The sequence below is a fragment of the Oncorhynchus nerka genome, linkage group LG15, assembly GCF_034236695.1.
Source record: "Oncorhynchus nerka isolate Pitt River linkage group LG15, Oner_Uvic_2.0, whole genome shotgun sequence".
Lineage (NCBI taxonomy): Eukaryota > Metazoa > Chordata > Actinopteri > Salmoniformes > Salmonidae > Oncorhynchus > Oncorhynchus nerka.
The window spans coordinates 80,373,895-80,396,197 of NC_088410.1; the positions used below are offsets into that span (position 1 = coordinate 80,373,895).

Below are 22,303 nucleotides of genomic sequence, written 5' to 3' on the forward strand. Positions count from 1 at the left end.
TATTAACACGTGAAGGTCAGTCAATATGGAAAATGTCAAGAACTTTGAAAGTTTCTTCAAGTGCTGTCCCAAAAACCATCAAGCGCTATGATGAAACTGCCTCTCTTGAGGACCAACACAGGAAAGACCCAGAGTTACTTCTGCTGCAGAGGATGATTTTGTTAGAGTTACCAGCGTCAGAAATTGCAGCCCAAATAAATACATCAGTGTTCAAGTAACAGACACATCTCGGGCATCAAATTCATGGTTGAATTGCTGCAAAGAAACCACTTCTAAAGGACACCGATAATAAGAAGAGACTTGCTTGGTTCAAGAAACACGAGCAATGGACATTGGACCGGTGGAAATCTGTCCTTTGGTCTGAGTCCACATTTTTGATTTTTGGTTCGAGCTTCTGTGTCTTTGTGAGACGCAGAGTAGGTGAACAGATTATCTCTGCACGTGTGGTTCCCACCGTGAAGCATGGAGGAGGAGGTGTGATGTGCTCCGCATATGTGGGAACTCCTTCAAGACTGTTGGAAAAGCATTCCAGGTGAAGCTGGTTGACAGAATGACAAGAGTGCAAAACTGTCAAGGCAAAGAGTGGCTACTTTGAAGAATCTAAAATATATTTTGATTTAACACTGGTTACTACATGATTCCATAGTTTTGATGTCTTCAATATTATTATACAATGTAGAGAATAGTAAAAATATGTGTCCAAACTTTTGACTGGTGCTGTATATATTTTACCTTTATTTAACTAGGCAAGTCAGTTAAGAACACACTTAGTTACAATGACGGCCTACCCCAGCCAAACCTGGGCCAATTGTGCGCAGCCCTATGGGACTCCCAATCACAACCTGATGTGATACAGCCTGGATTTGAATTTAGGGACACCTCTTGCACTGAGATGCAGTGCATTAGACGCTGTACGACTCTCTATACTAGAGATTATACTCCAACATTTTTGGGGGAACACGTTGACATAAATATCTGAACACGGATAATCTGCCCGCGATAATTTGAACAGGATCTCAACTTCCGGTGTGTCTTTGATTGGTGATGAATTTTGTGAGAAGGCGGAACATCCGATCTACGTGACAAAACTGGCCAATGGCATTATTGGCCTTCTCTCCGCTCCAATTCGCTTGAAATATGTCGTTATTTTAAAAGCTTTTATGCACAAAAATGGAATTTACCTTTTAAAAAATCGATACTTATTTATTGAACGGTACTTGAGTCTTATTTGCAATTGTAAGTATGACAGACCATGATATTTTAAAAAGATTGGTTTAGAAATATTGCTATGGAGATGGGAAGCTTGTATAGTGAGTGTGAAAGCAGCTGTCATGTGTAGCTAGGTAGCGGCGATGCTAATTTGCTAGTTACGTATACATACATACATTTGACTTATTTTATGAATACCGTATTAGGACATTTCTGCTTGTTTGTCACTTGTACCCTAGGTGATATTAACTTGATCTTAATACGTTTGGTTTTGATCTTTGAAATCCATTTATATGGCAGTAGCGCAGCATTAAAGCAAACACATTTTGACAATTTGGTATGCACTCTTGTCAAACGTGTTATAATGTAAAATAGTAGCTATATTAGTTGGTTCGTTGTATATAGCCAAAGAAGTGCATTGTTCGGTGGAAATGATTAACATGATGGTTATAGCTTTAGATAGCCAAGACCGATAGCTTGCTAACGTTACCTGACATCAAAGCGGCGCCCCAATGGTATGGCGTAATACGTTTCATACAGTTATGTGTCTAAAAAAAAAAAAAAGAAACATCTACCATACCCAACAGACCTGGGTTTAGCAGTGCAGTATTTCAAGGTGATTGTGATGCTGCTGGGGCAGAGTTCCATTCTTAATAACAATGAACAATAGAATCCAGTGTTTTCATGGTTTCTGCACCAGAGAATTTGTGTGAGTGTTTTTTTTTCTTCCAGGGTATGATAACTTGTTGCAGCCCAGAGGAAACTGCCAGACAGCAAGCCTTTATTCCAGACATCTTAGTTAGTGTGAGGTATGGCAGAAGAGCCCTGGGAATTCAAATAGAGTGAAAAGTCAATGGCTAAAGAGGGTGCGTAGAAGGTGGAAAAGATGTCTTACAGTAACAGGGAACTGGTGGTGTTTTTTATAAGCTATAGACTGTCCCAGAGGAATTATTCATGTTGTCAATTGGGGCTGGAGGGTGCTTGTGGACGGACTGAGGGTGATGAGGCCATTGCAAATGGGTCTGTGGGGAACTACCGGAACAGCAGAAGCAATTTGGCGAAGCCCTCCTCTCCACAGGGGGGTATGGAGCCGGTGAAAGCAGCACTACGGGACTCAGTGGATGAATTTGAGCTGCGCTACACCCGCGCCTTCAGTGACCTCTCCTCCCAGCTCCACATCACCCCTGCCACAGCCTACCACAGCTTTGAGAGTGTGATGGACGAAGTGTTCAGGGACGGGGTCAACTGGGGTCGCGTGGTGGGTCTGTTTGCTTTTGGTGGGGCCTTGTGTGTCGAGTGTGTTGAGAAGGATATGAGCCCACTGGTGGCGCGCATCGCAGATTGGATGACCACCTACCTGGACAACCATATCCAGCCCTGGATCCAGAGCCAAGGAGGATGGGTAGGTTGGAGCTGATACTTTACTCTGCACATTATACATCCTTGTTATGGGATTTAGTAATACATTCTCATTGTCAACACTATTGTGTGTGCGTGCGCATCCTTTGCTGCACCCACTCGGAGAAATAGAGAATACCATGATAGACTACACTAAAGGGTGAAGCTACAGAGAAGTACTCTGGCAAACAGCTGGGCTGCTAACACATAGTTCACTGTATTAATCTTCCTCTGTCTCTGTTCCTTGAAAGGACCGTTTTGCAGAGATCTTTGGCAGAGATGCTGCTGCAGACGGTCGACGGTCCCAGGAGAGCATAATTAAATGGCTGCTAGTTGGGGTGATTCTGCTTTCAGGAGTGCTGGTCGGCACTCTCATCATGAAGAAACGCCAATGAAGTGGTGTAATATGAGCCACATCTAGTTTACCCCCAGCACATATAAACGCAAAATCAACAAAAATAGAACTTTTATAGTTTGTTTACATAAGCACAGTCTGCTTGTGCACTGACAAACCTTATGATTAGCCATGGCTATAACAGTTTTTGGGCAATGAATATGTAGCTTGGTGAGCTATCTCACAACTCACCTCTCCTGTCCTGCGCTCTGTAACGTTTGTTTTTACATTTGAAAAGTAATATGTAAAATAACATTTTATGACATTATTTTCTTACTTTTATAATTATTATTGGTTTTATTTTTTAAAACTTGGATAGAGGGTGTTGCATTTGAGACTGGAGGTGCTTTAAATGGATCTGAAGCTAAGCGTGAATGGGAAAACTACAGCTGGTGTGGTAGGACATAGGAGATTGTTTATGTATTATTAGGTTTGTGTGTTACCCTTTATAGGGTTTTTTATTTTTAGGTTTGTGTGTTACCCTAGTACCAACTAAATACATTCTTTCCAAATGGACATTTGACCAATTACATTGAAGATTTTAGAATATTGTTTTTTTTATTTTGTGTTAAAGGCCCAATGCTGCTGTTTTTATCTTCATATGTAATCATTTTGGTGCAACAATTAAGTACCTTACTGTGATTGCTTTCAATGAAAATGGTAATTTATTTTATTTTTTACTCCCTTAGCAAGGGAATTTCAGCTAGGACTCTGGTTGTGGTCTTAGTAGGGAGGGGTAACAGCTCTCACAAAATGGGCATTATCATCATTTTCACAGTATTCTACCAACCTCTTAGTGAAAATATATATATAAAACATAGTAATATCATGTTTTTTACTGCATTCGGCCTTTAACTGAAACCTTAGTTTCAATGTGACAATTTCTTTAAAATGTTACGTTCTTTCCTTGCTGTACTGGAGTTTCAGGCATGCACTAAATAATAAAACATATTTATGTTTTAAGTGGGGGTTTTCTACGTGATTCACAGACAACATTTCAACACAGATAGTGGGAACATGGAGAAAGTAATGAATTCAGTTTGTCCATGTTGCATTCTCATAATATGCCTTTAGGGGGTGCATGTTCTCAACAAATACCATTTCTGAAGCGACTATTTTTCAGCCTCAACTCAGTGCAACATGTCAGGAATACCTTGTCCTGTTTCCCAGAGAAAGTGTTGCTCTGAAAAGTCTACCTCTATACTGCCAATATCACATTGTCTCTCGGAGCTCCTCGCTAGTAGAGTTTGGAAATTGTCTACAGTACTGATGGCAGTGAAACATCCAACTTGGTTTGGAATCATAGTCCTTCTACCCTTGCACAATTAAAAGAAGACATCACAATCCCTTTTAATGTAATATTTGAATGTATATCATTGTAAACACCAATGATGTGTAAAAAGAGCCACATTTAGTTTACCTCCAGCACATAAATGCTAAATCAACAAAAATGGAACTTAAGAGTTTGTCATGTTTACATAAGCCCAGTCTGCTTGTGCACTGACAGATGATTATCCCTGGCTATAACAATCCCTTTGAATTCAATATTTGTATATATACATGTAGTTGTAAATCATGTACCGGTATATTTATTTCTTATCCTACTTGTTTGTCTTTTTCAACGTAAATGTATATTCAAGAGCAGGTACAGAACATGTACAGCACATACAAAACAACTCTGCAGTCATTTCACAGGAGCAGAATTAGATTCACATAGTGGTGTTTTTTCTTACACAATGTTTATTGATGTTTTACTCTGAAAAATGATCACATAGGCTAATACCAAACTTTTAGGTTATTTCTGATTACATACTATTGTATCTATTCATTGGAGTGTATGATATTCAAAACACATGAAGCAATGACTTCTCAAAGAATAATACTGAAAGTGTCAATGGAATAGACAGATGGGAACCAACGGATGGCCTGTGGTTGCTAATCTCTCCCTGTCATTTTTTGCCATTTCCCCAAACCATAGCTGGCCGCACCAGCAGATAAAGCCAATTAAGGAAAGGCTGAATAAACTATGGAAACTCACCAGCCTCTAGGATAATCTAACTCTTACTCTTCATATTCTCATGTCATATTCACTAATTCAACTTTTTTTAAGCTCACAAAACAGTGAGAGGAAGAAAAACAGGCAAAGTTGTGTATTCAAAAATAAATTATTATAGAGAGCATGTATTGTATATTTTTTTATTTTATTTCACCTTTATTTAACCAGGTAGGCTAGTTGAGAACAAGTTCTCATTTGCAACTGCGACCTGGCCAAGATAAAGCATAGCAGTGTGAACAGACAACACAGAGTTACACATGGAGTAAACAATTAACAAGTCAATAACACAGTAGAAAAAAAATGGGCAGTCTATATACAATGTGTGCAAAAGGCATGAGGAGGTAGGCGAATAATACAATTTTGCAGATTAACACTGGAGTGATAAATGATCAAATAAATGATATATACTATATATATAATATTAGGAGGGATAGTTATGGGAAATAGAGATGGCTGAATTCTCAGTGATTTATTTCATATACATTGGCTTGACACTATGGTCAGAGAGCCCTGGAAGTCATACTGTATGAAGCATACTGTATGAAGTTCATTTTTGATATGCATTCTTCAAAAGCAGGCTGAAGATGATTATGATCCGCTCTCATAATGAAAGTGGATGTAAGCTTGAGTCTAGGTGGCATGTCCCTATGTTCACTGGCTCTTCTTGCAACAGGGTGGTGTGCTCACAAGGCTGAAACAAAATGTTGCATAAATAAAGGTCCTGCTTCTCCCTGTGACCGTCATGTCAGAGTCCTTTCTCCCTGTGACCGTCATGTCAGAGTCCTTTCTCCCTGTGACCGTCATGTCAGAGTCCTTTCTCCCTGTGACCGTCATGTCAGAGTCGTTTTTCCCTGTGACCGTCATGTCAGAGTCCTTTCTCCCTGTGACGTCATGTCAGAGTCCTTTATCCCTGTGACCGTCATGTCAGAGTCCTTTTTCCCTGTGACCGTCATGTCAGAGTCCTTTCTCCCTGTGACCATCATGTCAGAGTCCTTTTTCCCTGTGACCATCATGTCAGAGTCCTTTCTTCCTGTGACCGTCATGTCAGAGTCCTTTCTCCCTGTGACGTCATGTCAGAGTCCTTTCTCCCTGTGACCGTCATGTCAGAGTCCTTTCTCCCTGTGACCGTTATGTCAGAGTCCTTTCTCCCTGTGACCGTCATGTCAGTGTCCTTTCTCCCTGTGACCGTCATGTCAGAGTCCTTTCTCCCTGTGACCGTCATGTCAGTGAAGCGTGGATTCAAGGGTTGTATAAACACAACTTTGCAAATGACTGTTTACATCTAGATCTGGTCCATTGAATCTATTTGTCGGGATTTATGTCCACAGCTTGGCATGTTTATGAAGATATTATTGTGTTTTTGAAAATAAGTTTATGTACAGGAATGTACAGTAATACTGAAATCAAAATGATTCTCTTTAGAGAGCTGCTCACAAATGTAGCCTTCTTTATGGTCATGCCTCATGAATAGCTTGACACCACAAATCATGTTTTTTATTAAAATGTGACTGTTGCCATACTGTCATTTATTAGTTTGATATTATCATTGGATTAATATTACTGTGATAATCATTATTGTTAGATTGATGTGTCTGTTTAGATTGAATAGTCTGTCTATTGTTAGATTAAGTCTGTTGAAGCATGCGTGGGCATTGGGCTGAGTACATATGTGCACTGCAGAGCCTCTTAGTGAGTAACTGGAGGGGAGTGTGTATGATTGGCTTTTGGCAGCAGGTGGATGGTTTAGAGTGTGTGGCTTCAGTGATAAGTTATCAGTAGTCCGACAGCCACTGTACTGAATAACCCCAACCCCGCTCCCCACCATGAAATAGAAAAAGAGACTTTCGAGGTCACAACTTCTATATTATATTGAGATGTACTTGTCCATACCAATCTGTACATATAGCAGGTCGAATGTTGCCTAGTTCAGCCATGCTACATTTTACATTTAAAAAAAGTCATTTAGCAGATGCTTTTATCCAGAACGACTTACAGTTAGATATTATCACATGATATTGATTTGAACATATTTATTCTGCCTGTAAGCTGATTTTAATCAGAATATCAAACTCTCATATCATATTTGTTTCTGAGTTATTACAAAGCAAATGTTGTTTGTTGTTAATACATGACCTTTGTGTTCACGCACCATAGCAAACAGCAGGGAAATTGTGTAATGCATGAAACACCATGAGCATACAGGTGTTTGTGGAACACTGTGTGTGCCCATGGTGTGTGTGTTTGTGCGCATGTGTCATTTTTTGTTCACCTAACGGTAAGTAATGCCACATCAATCTACATTTAGAACCTGGCACAAGTTCCTCACTTGAGTTAAATGTTTTGTCACTTTCCCGCAGCTTAATGGAAAACCGAGGATTTGCATGTCTGGTGCTTCCAATACAATTCCGCTGTCAGAGCCTTACCCCAACAGAACCTGGACAAAGACACCATTATACCTCAGCAAGTGAGAGTACAATGCCACTATAGTGATACTCACTGCAGCACCTGAAACAGTGCTGATAATTTAAATACCATTTACACATTGAAAACGACCAACTTGTGCCTAAAACCCAGGTATTTGTTTAGTAATTAACCAGAAATAGTATAGAAGTTATCTTAATATTACCATTCATGTTTTATTGTTTATGTGGAGCTTGTAAGAAATGACAAATATAGAAATGTAGCAAATGCAAAACAATTTCACATTTAAATGCCCTTTCATATTGGTCTACTAAAATCATAAACATTTGAAAAGGCAACTGTAGTCGGTGCGTATTTACAAAATACAGCTACAAGCTCATACCAGTGTTAGCCGTATCAATGATCACAGTGGGATGTATAAACTTTACTTTTATTGTTTTACTTTTCATAAACATAGAATATGCCTTTTAACAAAATACAGTCAAATTATTCTGTAAAAGTTAAAATTTTTTGATCTTGAAAGAATTTGCCACCATATTATGTCCAGTGTTTAGACAAGATCAACTTCACACACAAAATTGGTAAGCAAGTATAAATGCATTTATGTACAGGGCATCCATTGCTACAAAGAAGCTTTTCCTCAGTAGGCTACTTTGTGTCTGTATGCTCTGTATGGTGCTGCCTTTATGGGTCTGCATATGCCTAGGTCTGTTTCACACCAGAGTGGGCACCATGGCAGTGTTTGGGTGTTGGGTGTAGGACAGGTTGGCAGATGGGTGCAGGCCGGAAGGGAGGGGGGGGAAGTGAGGGGTGTGGCTGTAGGAGAGCAGTGACCCTGGGCCAAGGGAGTAAGGGCCCCCGTGGTAATCGAGGGTGGGACCCTGTGATAGGTCAGGGTATTGCTCCAACATGGCACTCATCTTGCCCTTCTTGTTCTTGTTGGACACTTTACGGTTTCGTGTTTGGATACCGTCTTTCTTCATAGTAAGGGGTCTGTTGACCTGTGAAAAGAGAAGTGTGCCTTTACTTCATATACATAAGTTAGTACATTCTCTTTCTACGTTATTACCCTGAAACTACTATACTACATGAGGTAGATCTAAAACAAACTGCTATTGTGGTTCAATGACTAGGGTTCAGTAGCTTGGAGTTGTGTGGGGTTTTGTCTTTTTAACCAGTGAAGGGGTGCTAGCTAGAAGCTGGTAATAGTAGCTCTCTAGCTGTCAGTATACTGTATCAGTGTATCTTCTTCATTGACTCACGTTGTGCAGCTTGAAGTAGAGTCCACAGGCGTTGCACACAGGCTCACCGCTGGCGTTCCGTCTCCACAATGTGGTGGTGCTGGTGTTACAGTTGGCACATTGTGTCCCAGCCCGCTTACTGACAATCTGAAACAGAGAGAGAGGAATGTACGTCAATTCTGTGGATGAAAGGTGAGTTCCAATGTTCATTTGGAATCTTTGAGTTTTTCAATCAGTAGATTGACATGTCAACACAATAGAATTTACAACTGATTAGCTTATCCAATCCTTGTGCCATATCATACCAGTCTTTTCTTTGGCCGGATCAGGGGACGGTTTTGGCCATTCATCTTGTGATAAAGCCCACAGGCGTTACACAGGTAGTGTCCTGTCCCATCTCGACGCCATAGAGGGGTGTTAGTGGCTCCACAGTTGACGCACTCCCTGGCGTCTGCCACAAATCACAAACACACTACATCAGTCACCTACCGGTCATTTGTCCCAAAGAATCATCTGAAATCCCAAAGGATGTTCAGAGGAAAGCATGGATGGATTGGCCATCTGGAAATTCTGGCAAATACCTATTGGGCTGGACCATTTTTTAGTTGGGTGGGCTGGTTGAAATTAATACACAAAAATTAAACTATATAAAAATAAAACAATTAAAAAACCTAACATGGCTGGCGGACCATGGGCATGTTGCTCAATTTCTTAATATAAACTGGACAAAAATGTAAACCCAACATGTAAAGTGTTGGTCCCATGTTTCATGAGCTGAAATATAAGATCCCCAGAAATGTTCCATATGCACAAAAAGCTTCTTTCTCTCAAATTTGGTGCACATATTTGTTCACATCCCTGTTAGTGAGAATTTCTACTTTGCCAAGATAATCCATCCACCTGACAGGTGTGGCATATCAAGAAACTGATTAATTCTTATGGATCAGATCCCGTTAGCGGGATTGATTTGACAACCCCCGGTGAAATGGCAGAGCGCCAAATTGAAATTAAATTATTCAAAATATTTAACTTTTATACAATCACAAGTGCAATACACCAAATTAAAGCTGAACGTGTTGTTAATCCAGCCACCATGTCAGATTTCAAAAAGGCTTTACGGCGAAAGCAAACCATGCTATTATCTAAGGACAGAACCCCGCATACAAACACATGACAATCATATTTCAAGCCGCCAGGCTCGACACAAAACTCAGAAATAACGATATAATTCATGCCTTACCTTTGAAGATCTCCTTCTGTTGGCACTCCAATGTGTCCCATAAACATCACAAATGGTCCTTTTGTTCGATAAATTCCGTTGTTATATCTCCAAAATTTTAATTTATTTGGCGCGTTTGATTCAGAAAAACACTGGTTCCAACTCGCCCGACATGACTACACATTATCTAATAAGTTACCTGTAAACTTTGTCCAAACATTTCAAACAACTTTCCTAATTCAACTTTAGGTATTTTAAAACGTAAATAATCGATCAAATTTAAGATGGGATAAACTGTGTTCAATAGAGGACGAAATGAAAGTGGAGCGAGCTTCAAGTCACGCGCCCCAAACAAAAGAGTACACTTGGCTATACACCCAGAATGGAAAGGGCTACTTCTTCACTACTCAAAGGAAAAACATCAACCAATTTCTAAGACTGTTGACATCTGGTGGAAGCCATAGGAATTGCAAGCATATTTCTATTAAAACTGGCTTGCCATAGAAAACCAATAGAAAATAGATTGACCTCAAAAAACAAATTCCCTGGATGGATTGTGCTTGGGGTTTCGCCTGCCAAATCAGTTCTGTTATACTCACAGACATTATTCAAACAGTTATAGAAACTTCAGAGTGTTTTCTATCCAAATCTTCTGGGCCTGAGTAGCAGGCAGTTTACTTTGGGCGCGCTTTTCATCCGGACGAGAAAATACCGCCCCCTAGCCCAGAGAGGTTATTAAACAGCACGATCATTACACAGATGCACCTTGTGCTGGGGGACAATAAAAGGCCACTCTAAAATGTGCAATTTTGTCTCACAACACAATGCCACAGATGTCTCAAGGTTTGAGGGAGCATGCGATTGGTATGCTGACTGCAGGAATGTCCCCCAGAGCTGGTGCCAGATAGTTGAATATTAATTTCTCTACCATAAACCACCTCCAACGTCGTTTTAGAGAATTTGGCAGTACGTCCAACTGGCCTCACAACCGAGACCACGTGTAATCATGCCAGCCCAGGACCTCCACATCCGGCTTCTTCACCTACAGGAGAGTCTAAGACCAGCCACCCGGACAGCTGTTGAAACTGAGGACTATTTATTTTATTAATTTTTTATTTAAATTTGTAAAAATGTTTACCCCCTTTTTCATGGAATCCAATTGGTAGTTACAGTCTTGTCTCATCGCTGCAACTCCCGTATGGAGAGGCGAAGATCGAGAGCCGTGCATCCTCCGAAACACAACCCAACCAGGTCGCTTTGCTTCTTGACACAATGCCCACTTAATCTGGAAGCCAGCCGCACCAATGTGCCGGTCGCGATAGAGCCTGGACTCAAACCAAGAATCTTTAGTGGCACAGCTAGCACTGCAAAGCAGTGTCTTAGCCCACTGCACCACTCAGGAGACCTAAGGAGTATTTCTGTCTAAAATGAAGCCCTTTTGTGAGGAAAAACTCATTCTGATTGGCTGGGCCTGGCTCCCTAGTAGGTGGGCCTGGCTCGCAAGTGGATGGGCCTATGCCCTCCCATGGCCAGCCATGGCTGCGCCCCAGCCCAGTCAAGTGAAATCCATAGATTAGGGCCTAATGTAACGGTTTTCTTCTTCCTCTGGCGAGGAGTATGAAATATCGGACCAATGCGCAGTGTGGTAAGTGTCCATAATATATTTAATAAACTGAACACAGAATACAAAAGAACAAGAGAAATAAATGAAAATAACTAAACAGTTCTGTATGGAAAACACAGACACAGAAAACAACTACCCACAAACACCAGGTGGGCACAGGCTACCTAAGTATGGTTCTCAGTCAGAGACAACGATTGCCAGCTGCCTCTGATTGGGAACCATACCAGGCCAAACACATAGAAATAGAAAACATAGAACACAAAACATAGAATGCCCACCCCAACTCACGCCCCGACCAAACTAAAATGGAGACATAAAAAAGGAGCTAAGGTCAGGACGTGACACCTAATGAATTTATTTCAATTGACTGATTTCCTTATATGAACGGTAACTCATTAAAATAGTTGAAATTGTTCAATGTTGCGTTTATATTTTTGTTTAGTATATAATGAGCCTTTGGCTGATTAGTGTGCAATGGACAGTTTTGTGATAGGCTGAGCTGAGGTCATGCAAACTCACATTCAAAGTTAAATGCGACATCAGCAGAGACCTGTTCTGACTCCCAGACTCTAGTGTCATCAGTTAGACAGCTAAGATCATGGATAGTAAAAAACAGAAAGAGCTCCTATAAATGTAGAAAGAGTACATGGCTACTGCTGGCTAACACCTTTGTCCCGAAGCAAGCAACAGTTAGCCTTGAGCTAGCTTCGAGCTAGGCCCATCTCCCAGCTAGCCGAAGAGGTCTACCAGCTAATTCTTGGGCTACATTACCTCTTTTGCCAATTGGCCTGGGCCCTTTATTGCTAACACGGAGCTGCGCCGATCCATCACGATCCATTAGTACGTCTGCCGACGTAATCGTCCGAGGTGGTTTCAACAGGCTTTTCCGTTGCGACGTTGCGAAGACCCATCTGCTAGCCCCGGCCCGCTAGCTTTCTGAATCGCCGTGTCTCCAGCTCGCCTAGCGTAGTAGCGATGACCGAACGGCTCCCTGACTCACCTATTGCTGCTTATTGGACCCTATGATCACTCGGCTACACATACCTCTCCCTAATGTCAATATGCCTTTTCTACTGCTGTTTAGGTTAGTTATTATTGTTTTATTTCACTGTAGATCCCCCAATCCCGCCCAACATGCCTTAGATAGCTTTTTCGTCCCACCCCCCACACATTCTGAGATCTCACCTGGCTTAACTTGTGCCTCCAGAGACACAACCTCTCTCATCGTCACTCAGTGCCTAGGTTTACCTCCACTGTATTCACATCCTACCATACCCTTGTCTGTACATTATGCTCTGAATCTATTCTACCACGCCCAGAAATCTGCTCCTTTTATTCTCTGTTCCCAACGCACTAGACTACCAGTTCTTATAGCCTTTAGCCGTACCCTTATCCTACTCCTACTCCTCCTCTGTTCCTCTGGTGATGTAGAGGTTAACCCAAGCCCTGCAGCCCCCAGCACCACTCTCATTCCCCAGGCGCTCTCATTTGTTGACTTCTGTAACCGTAAAAGACTTGGTTTCATGCATGTTAACATTAGAAGCCTCCTCCCTAAATTTGTTTTATTTACTGCTTTAGCACACTCAGCCAACCCAGATGTCCGAGCCATGTCTGAATCCTGGCTTAGGAAGGTCACCAAAAATTCTGATATTTCCATCCCCAACTACAACATTATCCAACAAGATAAGATAAGAACTGCCAAAGGGGGCAGAGTTTCAATCTACTGCAGAGATAGCTTGAAGAGTTCTGTCATACTATCCAGGTCTGTGCCCAAACAATTCAAGGTTCTACTGGTCATGGGTCCACCTCAGCCATGGTCAAGGTCCTAAACGATATCATAAACGCCGTCGATAAAAGACAGTACTGTACTGTGCAGCCGTCTTCATCAACCTGGCCAAGGCTTTAGACTCTGTCAATCATCGCATTCTTATCGGCAGACTCAATAGCCTTGGTTTCTCAAATGACTGCCTCGCCCGGTTCACCAACTACTTCTCAAATAGACCTCTGGCAGTCTCTATGGGGTGCCACAGGGTTCAAACCTCGGGCCGACTCTTTTCTCTGTATATATCAATGATGTCGCTCTTGCTATGGGTGATTCTCTGATCCACCTCTAAGCAGACGACACCCTTCTGTATACATCTGGCCCTTCTTTGGACACTGTGTGAATAAACCTCCAAACGAGCTTCAATGCCATACAACACTCGTTCCGTGGCTTCCAACTGCTTTTAAATGCTAGTAAAACAAAATGCATGCTCTTCAACAGATTGCTGCCCGCACCCGCCCGCCCGACTAGCATCACTACGCTGGACGGTTCTGACTTAGAATATGTGGACAACTGCAAATAACTAGGTGTCTGGTTAGACTGTAAACTCTCCTTCCAGACTCACATTAAGCATCTCCAATCCAAAATTAAATCTAGAATTGTCTTCCTATTTCACAACAAAGCCTCCTTCACTCATGCTGCCAAACATACCCTTGTAAAACTGACTATCCTACCGATCCTCAACTTCGGCAATCATTTACAAAATAGCCTCCAACACTCAACTCAGCAAATTGGATGTAGTCTATCACAGTGCCATCCGTTTTGTCACCAAAGGCCCATATACTACCCACCACTGCGACCTGTATGCTCTCATTGGCTGGCCCTCGCTTCATATTTGTCTCTAAACCCGCTGGCTCCAGGTCATCTATAAGTCTTTGCTAGGTAAAGCCCCGCCTTATCTCAGCTCACTGGTCACCATAGCAACACCCACCCGTAGCATGTGCTCCAGCAGGTATATTTCACTGGTCATCCCCAAAGTCAACATGTCCTTTGTCCTCCTTTCCTTCCAGTTCTCTGCTGCCAATGACTGGTACGCATTGCAAAAATCACTGTACCTGTACACAGTCCATCTGTAAATACCACACCCAACTACCTCATCCCCCATATTGTTATTTTTTTATTTGTTGCTCTTTTGCACCCCAGTAACTCTACTTGCACATCATCATCTGCACATCTATCCCTCTTACTACATTTGCACACACTGTACATAGATTTTTCTATTGTGTTGTTGACTGTACGTATGTTTATCCCATGTGTACCTCTGTGCTGTTGTTTTAGTCGCACTGCTTTGCTTTATCTTGGCCAGCTCACAGTTGTAAAGGAGAGCTTGTTCTCAACTGGCTTACCTGGTTAAATAAAGGTGAAATAAAAAAATAAAGAAAACAAAAAACATTCTACATTGTCACCTCAATTAAAACTTCCAGTTTTTTGGGAGGCTAAAAGCATGATTTAGTCAAACAGTAAAGTGCATTATGCTCATGATTCCTGTATTAAAACTGTCTGCCCTGCCCCTGTGCCTATGCACTCGCTGAGGCCTGCTGCTGTGATGAGTGAGCCACTCTCCTCTCCCAAAATGCGCTTGAGAGAAAAATGTGTTCTGATCGTATAACATTTCCAGTGGTGGAAAAAGTACCCAACCATCATACTTGAGTAAAAGTAAAGATACCTTAATAGAAAATGACTCGAGTAAAAGTAATAGTCACCCAGTAAAATTCTACTTGAGTGAAAGTATAAATAATTTCAAATTCTTTATATTAAGCAAACCAGATGGCACCTTTTTCTTGTTTTTATTTATTTACGGAAAGCCACGGTTACACTCCAACATTCAGACATATTTTACAAACGAAGCATGTGTGTTTAGTGAGTCCACCAGATCAGAGGCAGTAGGGATGACCAGGGATGTTCAGTCGATAAGTGTGTGAATTTGACTATATACCTTGGCATTTCAAAATGTAACGAGTACTTTTGAGTGTCAAGGTAAATGTATGGAGAAAAAATACAATATTTTCGTAAGTAATGTAGTGAAGTAAAAGTAAAAGTAGTCAAAAATATAAATAGTAAAGTACTTAAGTAGTACTTTACGCCACTGAACATTTCAAAATGAAAATGCGGTTAAAACACAGCTTTGGAAGCTTCACTCCCTTGTCACTGTCAAAGAGAGGAGAGTCTCAGCTTTCTGTAGTTATAATTGTTATTTCTCAACTCTGAATATTCAGCTCAATAAGCTACTATTTGGTATGGTTTTGAGGTATTGAGTAGAACTTGAGTGAAATGCAATTGTTGTTGAGGGTATAGGCCTATAGGTCTCATTGTTAATACTGTAGGGCTGTTAAGGTGAACATATTACCACCACACAATCAAATTCACAATAAAATTCCACATGACCATTTAGTCATGGTAACTTGGCTTCTCCAAGCTCTGATGCTGCTGATGGTCATTAATAGCCTACCAAACTTGACAACTGTCGGGTACCCAGGACTCTATCTAAAGCGGCCAAATAACTTCTTAAAATGAAGCACATTAATCTTCTTTACAACGGGTGTAGAGCCTAACAGAAATACATAGGCAGCACGAGTTTCAATTTTTGGGAAAATATAACCCTTTATAATAAAGGTGCATTTGCATAATCGCATTTGCGGTAATTTTTGAGAACAGTGTTTTCCGCTAATTAATTGCACTATCGACAAATCACACTTTTTTAGCCCACTGCCGTGTGCGCATTGCTACACTTATAATATGAAGAAATAGTCGAATAGTTTATCAACATTTTAAGCAAAATGTTCTGATCTGTTGTATCAGCCTCGTTTAAAAAAAAAAGAAATTGATGCGAGTGGTTGTATTAATTTGGGATCTATCACATCCCACAACTGTCCCAGAGCATGTTTGGAATATTTATTTATTGCACAGAAGGACAAGTTTTCCAATAGAATAGGTCAACTTCTGTACGATGGGAGCTAGTAGATTGACATAGGCTAATGCTTTTGCCTGCTCATCTTATTGGCTGACGAAAAGTAGGCTAAATTTGGACAGTTCTAACATCTTCAATATGCGCCTCGGAATTTGATAAGAGGGACACGTGCAATTGCATCCCCGATGTGCCTGTCTTCACTTGTAGCCTACTCCTTAGCTGTGACAAGGACCTGACCACGTGATGGCCATTAGCTAATAAGAATTTAGATATCTGAGAAAGCCATGTGAGTGAAAGTACTTTGGAGCACAGCAGCCGGGAGAAGGGAATTATAATTACACTGAACAAAAATATAAACGCAACAAGAGTCTATTTAAAAGATTTGACTGAGTTACAGTTCATATCAGGAAATCAGTCAATTTAAATACATTCATTAGGCCCTACGCTATGGATTTCACAAGACTGGAAATACAGATATCCATCTGCTGGTCACAGATGCCTTAATAAAAGGTAGGGTCGTGAATCAGAAAACCAGTCAGTATCTGGTGTGACCACCATTTGCCTCCAAAAAGTTGATCAGGCTGTTGATTATGGCCGGTGGAATGTTGTCCCAGTTCCTCTTCAATGGGTGTGCGAAGTTGCTGGACATTGGTGGGAACTGGATCACACTGTCGTACACATCAATCCAGAGCATCCCAAACATGCTTAATGGGTGACATGTCTGGTGCATGTGCAGGCCATGGAAGAACTGGGAAATGATCAGCTTACAGGAATTGTGTACAGATCCTTGTGACATAGGGCCGTGCATTATTATGCTAAAACATGAGGTGATGGCACCGGATGAATGGCACGACAATGGGCCTCATGATCTCGCCATGGTATCTGTGTGCATTCAAATTGCCATTGATAAAATTTAATTGTGTTCGTTGCTCGTAGCTTATTCCGGCCCATACCATAACCCCACCGCCACCATGGGGCACTCTGTTCACAACATTGACATCAGCAAACGCTGTTCCACACAACGTCTGCCATTTGCCCAATACAGTTGAAACTGCGATTCATCCATGAAGAACACACTTCGCCAGTGTGCCTATGGCCATCGAAGGTGTGCATTTGTCCACTAAAGTCAGTTACAATGCCAAACTGCAGTCATGTCAAGATCCTGGTGAAGTTTGTGCAGAAATTCTTCGCTTATACAAATCCACAGTTTAGTCAGATGTCCTAGTGGCTGGTCTCAGACGATCCCGTAGGTGAAGAATCCGGATGTGGAGGTCCTGGGCTGGCGTGGTTACACGTGGCTCTGCGGTTGTGAGGCTGGTTGGACGTACTGTCAAATTTTCTAAAACAATGTTAGAGGCGGCTTATGGTAGAGAAATTAACTGGCAACAGCTCATGTGTACATTCCTGCAGTCAGCATGCCAATTTCACCCTCTCTCAAAACTTGAGACATCTGTGGCATTGTGTTGTGTAACAAAACTGCACATTTTCACGTTTGCTTTTATTGTCCCCAGCACAAGGTGCACCCATGTAATGATCATAGTGTTTATCAGCTTTTTGATATGCCACACCTGTCAAGTGAATGGATTATCTTGGTAAAGGAGAAATGCCCACTAACAGGGATGAAAACAAATTTATGTACAAAATTTGAGAGATATAAGCTTTTTGTGCATATGGAACATTTCTGGGATGTTTTATTTCAACTCATGAAACATGGGACCAACACCTTACATGTTCCGTTTCTACTATTGTTCAGTGTATTATATTCAGCCCAATGGCACAACGGCCATTTTGGCCGCAAAAGGCATGGATTGTTTAGGGGGCATTACGGCCACACAAGGGGGATGCCACCGGGAAATTCGAGGCCCGGTGAGAATATTATCAAGTGCTTGTCAAATTGTAAATGAGTGACTGATGAAGTGTGTGCAACAACAAAGAAAACAAACAAAGAACAAAGAAAAGCTCATGCCTTTCATGCAACCTTTTTCAAAGCATCATTAGAGTCGCATCATGCAGCCTTACAATGTATTAAACATCTAAACATATAGCCAGTGGTGGAAAAAGTACCCACTTGTCATACTTGAGTAAAAGTAAAGGTACCCTGAAGGAAAATGACTCAAGTAAAAGTGAAAGCCACCCAGTAAAATACTACTTCATTAAAAACCTAAAAATATTTTAATTTAAATATACTTAAGTATCAAAAGTAAAAATATAAATCATTTCAAATTCCTTATATTAAGCAACCCAGATTGCATGCTTTTATTGTTTTAAAAAAAAAATGTACCCATATCAGGGCCTAACATAAAGACAACTCAGAGAATGCTATTCTGTTTTTCTGAAATAGACTACATTTTCTTCATATCATGTTTCTTTAAACCTGTCTAAAATAAATAATGGATTCATTGTGATGGTGTAGGCTATATTAAATGGATTTAAAATGGATTAAATGGACTTTTTAAAATGTAGATGTTCCAAATGTCTGCATCAGTGAATTGTAGGCTGTACATGGAAGCCAGGAGATGCTTAACTTGTTTATGTTAATTAACTGTCAACTACCATGAGACTGGCAGTTATTTTCTTGACAGTCACCGGCTGACAAAATGTAATGACCCCCACAGCCCTACTGTAGGTGGTAGCCTACAACTGCAAAGTTTTTTTAGGACATTACATTTACTGTTGGATGAATACATGGCTACTAGCAGTGTGTATTATATTTAGAGTTAGCAATCTAGTTCATGTGTTTTGAGTTTCCACTTCCTCAGGTATTGAACCCCAAATAATTAGCCTACGATATTAGTTAGTGCACATAAAGATGTATGTAATTAATCTCTACTGAACCCCCCAAAAATCTGGAAATTCTGGAGTCCTATTTTGCTCACCTGGTGGGGACAGCCTCATCTTATTACGTAGTTTGGGAGAGTAGGAGGAGGGGTTAATCCATGCCCCTGGAGAGTAGAGGCCTGCTGTGCTGTAGTCCTGTGGAGAGGTTATGTACGAGCTGTAGGGGCCCAGCATCTGCGAGTGGGAGTGGGGAGATGGTGTGTAAACACCCCCAGCAGCTGAAGTCAGATTCAGAAAACTGCTTCCACCACCTCCCCCTAAAGGACTCAAGCGCTCTGCCTTCAAGGCCTCCTGAAGCCTGGGACTTTCCTTGCCATCCCTGCCTGGAGAGGAGTACCCATTTCTGCAGGAAAACGAGGATGTGGCACTGGAGGCATAAAGGGAGGTTGGGGTGTGTGGGTGCAGTGGAGTCTTGGTGAAAGGGTTACTGGTCCAAGTAGAGGTTGATGGGTTGTAAGGAGAGCTCAGAGAGTGGCTTCCAGGCCCTTCCAGCCATTGGAGGTTGCTTGGGAGAGAGGGCGAGGAGTACACTTGGCGAACTGTATGAGAGAGATACAATAGAAGGGCATAGTTGTCAGGGGAGTCCCTCATTACACATTTTTCAAATACTTTTATATTCAATGTTAATTTAAACTCTGAAAGGTCAACATAAACGTTTTAAAGTTATGTAAGGTTCCACACTGCTGACCTGAGCTGTGTCTGTAGGCTGATGGAGCCCTGCTGTGGCTGGGGTTGGAGAAGTAGGAGGGCAGGCTGGTGAAATCAGTCTCATGGTTGGAGAAGAAGGGCTCTCCCTCCTCTCCCGGAGGTAGTAAGCCAGGCTCTGAGGAGAAGCTGGCCAGGGGATCAGAGCTGAGCAGAGCCGGAGACACCCAGTGAGACTGTTCAGTGGAATCCTCCATGTTTACAGAGATAACCACTGACTCTGAAACAACAGAAAGGATTTGGAGAAATCTGCCATTCTTAGGGAGTCCCAGGGAATAGATCTAGTTGGGACCTGATTTGACCTATGGCAACAACCAGACAGGACCGGCATCTCAGTAGGCCGATGTGATTTACATTCAAGTGTTTATAAATAATGTTGTTTGTGTGGATGCCATTTTAAAGAAACCCATGTAACTTCAAGACATGACGGTCCCTTGACAGCAGCAGTTCTTTTCTAACTTCCCTTTCAAGAATCCTCATTTGCCTGTGGCTGAAAGTAGACCCTAATAATTAATAAACCTATCTGAAATTACAAACAGTGAATAAACGTTTGCTGACTACAACAAATGACCTTTATAGGAATTCATATTATTATTGTAAAAACAGAAATTGAGAGAAACATCCCTGGGCTAAAACATTGAGTTCTTCTAAGGAAAAAAACAAATACAAATTGTAATAATGAAATTGAATTTCCATTGAAAATTCATTCAATGGAAATAATCTGTTTATAGATGTTCAGCACTTGCATGGTGCTGGTGCTTAGATAATTTGATATAGTTCAGTGACAATGTTGCATAATATAAAGTGAGTTTATCACATTTAATGGAATTGATGGTATAATGTAACAAATAGTTATTGTAGCCAAAACAAATAATGAATCTCTTGAAACAACTTAAGTATGGTCTGCTCTGTAACACACAGTGCAGGGTGTTAGTAGGGTGTTAGTAGGATGTTAGTAGGGTGTTAGTAGGGTGTTAGTAGTTAGTAGTAGACACAATGTTGCACCATATCTTTATTCACTTGTGATAAGAGAAAAGAGGATCATAATAGGGTCTGATGGAGTCTGAGAAAATCAGATAGAGTACATTATTGTCCTACTTAATATACCTAGCATCTAGCATATGACGGAATCAACTCATCTCATCTGATTAGTAGAAATCTATTGTCACACATTTACTGCTGACTAACAGCCAGTGGACCATAGAAAACCACTGTTATGGAACTTCTCTTAATAAAAAAATGGTGCATAATAAATCAATGCTATCACTGCAATAACAACAACAAAACAATTTGCCCAAATAATCACAATAGGAAATAGTGAAATGACACTGTAAATATCCAATGGTATAGCAGAGTTTTACTCTCATTGTATACCGGCCGTTATGGCAAAAATAAATAGATGTCAAAATTGTAAAGTGAAATAGTTACAATTCAAATGTTAATTCATTTAATGAAAATGCTTTATGTTAAATTAAGATTCAACTCAAATTATTAATCCAACTAAATACTAGCATACTAGCAATAAAGACATGATGAGCAATTAAGACCCATGTTGATAAGTGTACACTTGTCTGGATATAAATAATTCAACCATGCCCTCCTTTACTGCAACTGTAGTGTTACAGTTGTAGCTAGGGTTACCAAAATGTAACATGATGAAAAAGTTTAAGAACTTTATCTAACGAAGCCATTGCTACTTATCACTTTTATCTCCCATAGTGTTGCAGCCAATCAAACAACGAATGATCTGGAGTAATGCAGAATGCAAACTTCCACAGGTTCTAGTTTCACACCATTACATTTCCACTGTCATTCACAGGCTGATAGTGTGTACAGTGGCACTGTAATGTGACAGAAAAGCTGTACCTACCTGAGGTCCCTGTGAGGAGTGGATGTCAAAGGTGAGTAAAGTACGGCCGCAGTACTTTCACTAGGTGAGAGATTAAGAGATCAGCCTGAGGTTTGTATCTGTGTATGTGTGGGAAAATCTCCAGAAGACTAACTGAGTTCTAGAACCCCTCGAAAATGACTGAGATTAAGGTTAGAAAGGGAGCGATGGGAGGGGTTGGGGAGAACTTTTTTGAAAGACACACCTCCTTGTCCTGCTATATCAAGAGATCTAATTTGTCTGTTAGGGTAGACTCACTATAGTTAGTCCCAACTAGAAATTGTCAGCAAATGTATCAATAGCTAGAAACTCCTTATTATGATCATTATTTACTTCTATGTTATTGATAGGAATGGTTAACATGAACAGTTTTTTACATTTTCTATTTGATTCCATTTATGTCATGGTATTGTTGTATAAAAAGGGGGAGTTGATGGGTATTCATGAGGCTTGTGTCAGTAATATCTGGACTAGCCGACTAAACTCAGCTCCACGATTTACAATAGATTTGAACTGCAACTAGTGTGGGGGGACTGGAGCTCCAATGTCACATAAAATGATTTGAAAAACGACACATTTC

General features: G+C 40.9%; 2 protein-coding genes across 4 annotated transcripts; one reads left to right on the forward strand and one right to left on the reverse strand.

Moving 5' to 3' along the window:
• The first annotated feature begins 1,054 nt into the window (after window positions 1-1,054).
• On the forward strand, window positions 1,055-3,964 carry LOC115143375 (bcl-2-like protein 1). Of its 3 annotated transcripts, none has more exons than XM_029683723.2 (3): window positions 1,055-1,236; window positions 1,942-2,611; window positions 2,859-3,964. In XM_029683723.2, exons 2-3 carry the CDS (start codon window positions 2,096-2,098, stop codon window positions 3,000-3,002), a joined length of 660 nt encoding a protein of 219 aa, XP_029539583.1. In that variant the 5' UTR covers window positions 1,055-1,236; window positions 1,942-2,095; the 3' UTR covers window positions 3,003-3,964. The 3 variants fall into 3 exon arrangements, with proteins under 3 accessions (XP_029539583.1, XP_029539584.1, XP_064858001.1); XM_029683724.1 differs by lacking the exon at window positions 1,055-1,236 and adding an exon at window positions 1,243-1,825; XM_065001929.1 differs by lacking the exon at window positions 1,055-1,236 and having other exon boundaries at window positions 1,833-2,611.
• A 3,928-nt stretch (window positions 3,965-7,892) lies between these two features.
• On the reverse strand, window positions 7,893-21,866 carry gata1a (GATA binding protein 1a). Its single transcript, XM_029683725.2, has 6 exons — window positions 21,706-21,866; window positions 19,819-20,055; window positions 19,169-19,669; window positions 9,025-9,170; window positions 8,741-8,866; window positions 7,893-8,479 (listed from the first exon to the last, which is right to left on the reverse strand). Exons 2-6 carry the CDS (start codon window positions 20,030-20,032, stop codon window positions 8,192-8,194), a joined length of 1,275 nt encoding a protein of 424 aa, XP_029539585.1. The 5' UTR covers window positions 20,033-20,055; window positions 21,706-21,866; the 3' UTR covers window positions 7,893-8,191.
• Between the last annotated feature and the right edge of the window lie 437 nt (window positions 21,867-22,303).

Bases quoted from the DNA above. Each gene is read 5' to 3' on its own strand.
- gata1a (XM_029683725.2), bottom strand. From the start codon at position 20,032: ATGGAGGATTCCACTGAACAGTCTCACTGGGTGTCTCCGGCTCTGCTC. The intron at 9,171-19,168 runs GTGAGCAAAATA...GATTTGTGGCAG, and splicing joins GATGAGGCTGTCCCCACCAG to ACGCCAGGGAGTGCGTCAAC. The intron at 8,867-9,024 runs GTATGATATGGC...TCTCTGTTTCAG, and splicing joins TCCGGCCAAAGAAAAGACTG to ATTGTCAGTAAGCGGGCTGG.
- LOC115143375 (XM_029683723.2), top strand. From the start codon at position 2,096: ATGTCTTACAGTAACAGGGAACTGGTGGTGTTTTTTATAAGCTATAGA. The intron at 2,612-2,858 runs GTAGGTTGGAGC...GTTCCTTGAAAG, and splicing joins TCCAGAGCCAAGGAGGATGG to GACCGTTTTGCAGAGATCTT.